General features: G+C 43.0%; 1 protein-coding gene across 12 annotated transcripts in view; it reads left to right on the forward strand.

Moving 5' to 3' along the window:
- fbrsl1 (fibrosin-like 1) overlaps positions 1-7,731 on the forward strand; it is a 407,550-nt gene that overhangs the window by 265,451 nt on the left and 134,368 nt on the right. For 11 of the 12 annotated variants that reach the window (XM_024274771.2, XM_036213672.1, XM_036213674.1 and 8 more), the window contains one exon: positions 2,146-2,175. The exons of the other annotated variant lie outside the window; for it this stretch is intronic. In XM_024274771.2, the coding sequence (XP_024130539.1) occupies positions 2,146-2,175 (30 nt within the window). The remainder of the gene's footprint in view (positions 1-2,145; positions 2,176-7,731) is intronic. 12 annotated transcript variants of the gene reach the window in all.

Genomic DNA, 7,731 nt, shown 5'->3' on the forward strand with positions numbered 1-7,731 from the left:
CAACTGGGTGCACATCTACAATCTTGCCTTTCATTTCATGGCTTCTGGAAATGGATGTTTTACTGCCTTCATTAAAGCGTGCAGCAGTCGGCGCTGTGTTTTCCCTCTGAAGTTTAGCTCCATGAACCTCGCCATTAGAGGACATTATGGCCCAAGATTTCAGGGCACAGTGGAACACTGTATAATTTGATTAGTGTTATTAATCAAGTGGAATACCCCACCCCCCACATGCACCATCCTTCTTTTCCCTCCCCCTTTTCTTCTATTTTCTGCGTCTTTGGGCCTCCATCTCTTTTAAAATCTGCACTTCTACAACCACAAGTCGTCAAAAGGACCTTCCGTTTTAAAAACAATGATTTACAACTTGTTTTTTTTTTTTTTCTTTACCTCCCTTCCTCCTCTGCCCTCTGAGCCACGGCCCCCCACTCCCCTTTTTTTTACCCAGAACATAAATCAATTGAGATGAAAGTTCCAGAATTGTGCTTGCTGGGAGGGATTTGAGCAAAATTGCGCTATGAATTTTTTAAAGGGAATTTTTACTAGCTGTTCAGCGAGACTTGAGCGGCGAAGGAAGGTGAGGCCACGAGGATTTATGGGGCCCGGATTCTTCATTACTGAAGTAATTTTCCTGCAAATGATAGCGCAGCACCCTGGAGGGGGGAGCGCTGCCCGCCCGGGAGAGTACAAACCTGCTTAATCTCTTGTGGAGAGAGCTGCTCGGAGCACTAATATCATCTGTAAGGAACTGAGGCTCCATTTGTTCACATCTAAACTGCAGCCAGTCTATGTGGGACTCATAGTAATTGATTGCTCAGATTTGTTCCAAGAGCTGCTTGATTTCATTATGGAGCAAAGTTGGTTGTGGAAACATGCATTTATGTGTTTGCGATGTCAAAGAAAATCTACGTTTCTCAACTTTTCGAAACAATTAACCCAATTTGTAGGTTCCTGGTAAAGCCTCTTTGTGTTGTAGTACTTTATTGCATGCATTTTTATACCTGATTGCAGACTTGCTTATGCCTTAGTCACAACTTTCCTTACGGGTGGATACAACAGTCTACGGGTGAAAGTGGTCAAACTTGTAAGGAGCACACAGGTGGCCCAGACTAAATTCTAAGATCGTAGACCGTTAGGCAAGTCCGTAGAGTGAAAATGTTCTTTGTTTTTCTACAAGCATGGTCCGAACACTTATATAGCATGTAAGGGGAAGTAAGGGGGAAGTAGGTGAGGCACAGGTGTGCCAAAGAGAAAAACTTAGGGACCGCGCTAGAAGCTTGTTAGTGCTGTTTAAGTGACCATTAAAAATTAGGTAATTAAATAATCAGAGGTTAGTTTGTGTGGGTATCCTAGTGGCGTCTTACCGGCACTTGCGTATCACCTTCATACCTCGTGTATGCAGCATTTGTGCACACCTTGCTAATGACTAGTGTACCGCAGGGATAAGCAATTCCAGGCCTCGAGGGCCACTATATATGTATGAATTTCAGATATCCAAGCCCTACTTATGACTGATTACTTGGTTCAGTGAGACACTAGCAGGGTATGTTGAAAAACATGCAGGAAAGTGACCCCTCAAAGCCTGGAGTTGCCTATTCCTGGTGTGGCGTAAGGGCACCATTTGACAGCATCACCTATGCGTTACAACTACATTGTACATCACGATGCACTTAGCACACGTGTGAAAATGGTACTTTCTTGATGTCCTTCCAAACCGCAAGACACACCTGTGCTTCCCTTAACCATTGTGATATCTTATGGGGTCCAGATGATCCCAGCCATACATTGACGTGTTATCTCCATAAAAAATGTGGACAGTCTGCCATGGAAACAAGTGAAAATCAAAAATCACTGAAAAACAATAGTTCCGCGCGCTGTCTTGTGGGGTCCAGATGACCCCACTGCCAACGTCAACACACCTAGGATAGCACAAGGTTTGCGATGTGGCCACTCCTGTCTACGCCCCTCCAAGGGCCAGGACCATCCCTAAAAAACCCACAGTATACATACCGGTTGTTTTGCATACTGGCGTATGTGACTAAGGCATAAGATTTTGTTTCATCATGACGGCTTTCCAGCTGTCTCCCTCTCCTCATTTTAACCCCTTCCAGTCCAAACCCAGCTGACGCTCTGTCTCCATCTCTTTAGGTGCAGCCAGCGGCAGTGGCCCTCCTCAAGGTTAGTGCGTGCACGATGCCAGGTCTCATTCTGTACTCTGCCTGCTGTCCATTCAATTTTACAGCTCACTAGCTTGAGAAGCAGAAGGGCTAAATCTGCGGCAGAAGGAGGGGGAAGAGAGTGGGCAGGATGAAGAAGGGGAGTGGGGGACAAAATTATTGTGCACCCTGTCACTGATTCAAGTGGATCTCATTCTAGACACACTAACAACTCAGGAAAATTAGTCACTTCTCACTATGCCAGACCTGAGACGTGGTTAAGGAGTCAGAAGAGGCAGGCAGCACGGAACCCGCCGGCATATCAAAGCACTGTAGCTCCTGGAGCGCCTCAGTGAAGAGAGCAGCAACTTGCAGATGAAAGTAATCTGACAGAACTTTTCCTTTTTTGGTGTCTTTTGATATAACGATGTGGAACAGGACTTTGAAGCACAGCTCCACGTATTTTTTTCCCCCAACATGACCTGATATTTTCTTCTGGGCACATAAGTCATACAAGTGCATTCCAATAAAGTAGAAAAAGCATTAAAAGTTGGTTAGTTTTAGTAATTGAAATTAGAAAGTAAAGATCATTTATTTAACAGAATTCTTGCACACAGACATACTTTTTTTCATTACCGTATATTCTTAATAACTGTAACTATAAATGAAAAACATGAGACGTTCAATAGTTTACACTTAAAGTGTCCCACTCTTACCAGAGAATTAATTCACAATACAAAGTTTCCTGAACATCATCCAGACTTGTATTGTTTTGGCACTCAAGTCTTAATCACAAACTCTATGTCACTCCATCTGTAATAGAAAGAGCTTGATCATGGAAATATTTTGCATAAAGGTCAAAAGTTGGTCAGTGAAAATAAAAGTGAAGGAAAAAATGTAAAAAAATAGTCACGTCAAAGTGTCAATGTGTGAAAAAGAAGTAACACATACAAACAGAAGAATAAGAAAAATAGCACTCTTCCCTCACAAGAAAAATGATCTGGTTCCAATCCTAGCTGGGAGCTTCATGTTTGGAGTTGTCATGTTCTCTACTTGTATTTGTGGGCTTAAGGTTTCTCTCACTGTCCAAAAACATGCTTCATAGGTTAAATGTTAGTTGTCCTTAGGTGTGAATATGAGTGTGTGACCATGGGATGGACTAGCAACCCATGACTCCAGAAGGTGTAGAAAATGGATGGATGGATGGATGGATGGATGTCTTATATGTACTTAAACAAATGAACATGGTCCCCATTCCACCCGTTGGAACAGTGGAGGCCAATTGGTGGTACACTTCTTAAGCTTTTGTTCCCCAACAGTCTTCATGATCCTCTGAACCGTTATGTCTTTTTGTTGGTTTGTATGTATGTGCCAGAATCCTCTCGCTCCTCTGTTTAAACTAACCTGTTCCCTTCTATCCCAAAGACTCATCAGTCAAATGATGAGCTCTGCTATAGACACTCAGAGTAAATTAATTTAAAGCTACTAACACACCAACCATGTGGCATTAAATGCACCTTCTTTAATGTGCATTTACACTGTTCACATTGGACAAGCAGGGACAAACATACTAGCATATATCAACCACTTTTTGTTGGTGTGAAATATTGAAGCAGTGCAAAATTTGGTCAATGTTGCTCCAGGCTTTTTCTTTCACAGTTCTATTCCAATGTATCAAAGACTTGGTGTAATATGATTCTGGCTGGACAGAATAAAGAAGACACCCTCCATACCGGGTTAGGGTACTGGTACCGGCGTGCTATGCATCCTGGTACTGGACCGGTTCTGGTTAGTTGGCTACCTGTGATTTCATGGGAAGAGCCATCATGACAAAAAAACGACAAATTTGGGACACCCAAAATGTCAATTTTTGACACGGAGGAGTCCTTAACCAAACATCAATATGTGACGAATTGTGAGTGAGAATGTGTTGGCTCTGAAGCGCTGAAGTTTTCATATTTATGTAAGTAATTACTCTGTTTTAGCATAATTTTTCAAAGTTATAAAACTGATGTTTTGTATTTTCAGAGTGCTGGCAGTTTAACGCTAAGGTAGATGACTGGTGACTTGAGTGGTAGTAACGTGCCAAATTTGAAGACACTATTTTTCCATAACTCTCCGTTTGGAGGACTAAATGTAGGGGTAGGGGAAGAATTAGGATTCGGCCTTCCTTTCCAAAGTGAAATTGTCAAAACTTGAATTTCTTGATAAAGATATTTAGGAATAGTAACCTGACGGTCCATCTGAGACAGTTTGGGGTTAGTGATGAACATCACAGCTTCAAACACCTCAAGCCCCTGAACAAAAAGTGAAGCATGACTAAGGTGGGTGGTGCGTGGAAGATCAGTGAGTGGAAAGAGAGGAAAGTTTGTTCTGGGCCCTCTGCAGAGACACAGCGTGACCAATTGAGGTGATGGGATGAATAAGACCATTCACTTGGCCTAATGAAAGAGCTCCTGCTGGGTCTTGAATGAGGGTGGGCCCATCTGCTTCACATAGCCGTGCAAAAACCAGTGACCTCGAAAATTACCCAGGAAGCACTTCAGGACAGTCACCCCAGCAACAGGCTGGGGTTTGCATGGTAACCAGTCGCTTCAATCAGTCCCTGGCAGCATTTCACGCAGAGCAAATTTCTCTTTCTGTATTGAAAGAAGTTGGTGTGAAATCAGCTTCACCTGACATCCCATCCTATTCTTTTGATTTTTTTTTTTGTTTTTAACCCCCCCCAAAAAAACCTGTCAATGATTGTGTACAAAAACATCCAGCAGCTTTAGCTACTTTTAGGAGTTCAGTGATGCTTCTGCAGGGTTTTTAATAGTACGTGAATGTACACGCAGCCTTAGAATAATCAGCATTTCCAAAAATATTAAAAGAAAAACCTTTACCGTGAGGTTTTGACATAGATTTGATTACAGAAGGCAACACCCTGGGGTCTGGACATTATAAGCATCTCTGAGGATCTGGTTCATTGGGCTTTATCTGTGAAATTTAGTTTAATATATTCAGCCTTGATGAGCCAGAGCCATGCAGGTCATTGAAGTTCCATTCCCCTCGCTGTTCCCTCGTGGAACTTTTGGCAGCGTGAAATGACAATCCGCCCCTGCACCCATCTCCCGCGTCAAAAAGTAATGAGATTGTGCTGCTGGAAATATCACTACAAAGCATCAGGCCTACGCTTGGGTCTGACTACACCTTCAAACAGCGCTTCCTGCCAGCTTGCTTGCCTCGCCGGCTTGCCGCAAAAAGGAAACGAACAAAAACAATCAGAATCAGAGACACAGAAACGGTGGAGGGAAGCTCCCCACGCTGAGACAAACGAACGCGCCGGGGCCTTTCATCCTGAGAGTGATTAGCCATCCGAAACGTTTTAAAAACCCACTTTTGAGTGTGTTCCTCAAACGAAAGAGTTCCATAAAGGAGTGGTGGTGAGATGCTTCTCACTGGGAAGCACCAGTGATCTAGTCTCTAATTGTGCCACCGCTGACAAGGCTGGTGTGTCGGGAAGCTTTTTGAGCGGGGCTTTTTGCTGCGCTCTTGTTCCCCTTCCTGTCAGATCCACCACCAAAAGGCACGGGGGAACAAAAGAGCCCCCTCACATTTTGTTCTCTTATCCGTTTTGCAATTTTCTTTTACGCATAAATAGGAGGCTAATTTAGCACACTAATGTTCCACGATGCTGGCCTAATGTGACCAGAGCTAGCAGTTTTATTTTGAAAAAAAAAAAGTCGTTTTTAGCCTCTATAATTCATGCCTCTGCCTCAAATGTGGCTGATCTTTGCCAAAGACGTGAACAAACGAGGAAAAAGAAGTCGGCGATGTTAAAGTTCTCTGAGCAGCACTCAAGTCGGAGCTTTCCGATTCGGAAAACTTTTCCGCCTCAGAACTCTGATTAATGACAAAATCAAAGAATCGGCGCTGACAGGGGGAGCGAAGAGGAGTTGAATGAGGAGAAGGAAAAAAACAAAAGGAGTTAAGCTGGAGCTCATAAAAATCAGTATTATAACAACATTAATTGATGCTGCTGAGCACCATATGTGACACCATATGGAATAGCTGCCCCAGAGGCCTGCTATAATAGACAGCCTGCAGCGGTGCTCGCAACTTGGCACATTTACAAACAAGGGACGTCCCATTAATATCAGCTACACAGGCTGAGCAGGAGACAGCAAGACAAGGAAGGAGGGAGGGAGGGGGGCAGGAGGAGTGATAAAATCAGAGGAGAGAACCAATTAAATTTGGACGTCAACTGGGTGTCACTTTACACCCTATTTTTCTGCATCTTATCGTTTCTGCTAAATTAAGCTATCTGATTCGTAGATATATCAGTATGCGTGACGAAAAACCCACAGAGTTCCTTAATTAAAGTCATAAATGGCCCCACCCATGTGGGTTGGCCACACCACCCTCCAACCTCCCAACTGCTCCTCCCCGCGCAGATGTCCAGCAGGGCCGTCACCGTGCACGCACAGAGTCCCGAGCAGGTGAGGTGATTCATGGCTGCTTGATAAAGGTGGCATGAAAGCGTCCCGCTTAACCTCTCTGTGCGTGGTGGCGGGCGGGGCAGCTTGTTATTTACTGCTGCTCCCGCCTCCTCGATAGCAACCGTCTCCAATCGGGAAAAGTTATGGATTCCTTTAAAGCAGCCGTCAATAAATCAACTCTTGACTTGGCGCAGATATCAACCCTGAAGGGGCACATAAGGCTACGTTCACAACCCCCGCGGCACCATGCGTTCAAGTGACCACATCCAATGAAACTCTAGGTGTTTTGTGACTTCCATGTTCAAAACTCTAACCTTCACATGTAGCTAGGCAAGTTTCCACTATAAATGGGTTGAAAGTTAAACCAGGAAAACACTTTGACCAATCAGGGACTTGGATTTGGTATTGAAATCCCGAAACTACGTACTGGTTAAAATTGATCATCATGGAAAAATGAATGATTTTGATTTATATATGCTAGGAGTCTGCAACCTTCAACCCTAAAAGAGCCATTTGGTTGAGTTTCTTACTTACTAAAACCAAATTAGAACCACAAAGTTCCACTTCCCGTTCAGAAAAATACACTTTATTTATGTTTCGTTGCCATTAAACAACTTTTAATAACATCTGGCTTTTAGGTATTTATGTTATATAGATGCTAATCTTTTGACCTTAAGTAAACTAAGTTCAACTAACTAGTCATTAAAATTTTGGGATTTCGATTTTCAGAGTACTGGCAGCTTTGCGCTAACGTGGATAATCAATGATCACACGATAGTAATGTCCGAATTGAAGAAATGATTTTCCCTATAGCTCTCCACTTGGAAGGATAAATCTAGGGATAGGGAGCAACCATAGGGGTAGGGAAGCAACTCAGATTTTTTCTGGTTCTATTTAAAAAAAGCACATTTTGAAAATCAAACCAAATCAAACTTTGACCAATTAGGGATTCAGATTTATTAGTAAATTCATGTTTTAAAATTGATCATAGAGGAGGAATATGACCTGCTGGAATTATATAACACCAAATGTGATCTGCCAAAGAGGATTTGCTAGACTTGTACCACTTCGACATTTCCCACCAAGCCTCTTTCAAC

The sequence above is a fragment of the Oryzias melastigma genome, linkage group LG9 (assembly GCF_002922805.2).
Source record: "Oryzias melastigma strain HK-1 linkage group LG9, ASM292280v2, whole genome shotgun sequence".
Classification (NCBI taxonomy): domain Eukaryota; kingdom Metazoa; phylum Chordata; class Actinopteri; order Beloniformes; family Adrianichthyidae; genus Oryzias; species Oryzias melastigma.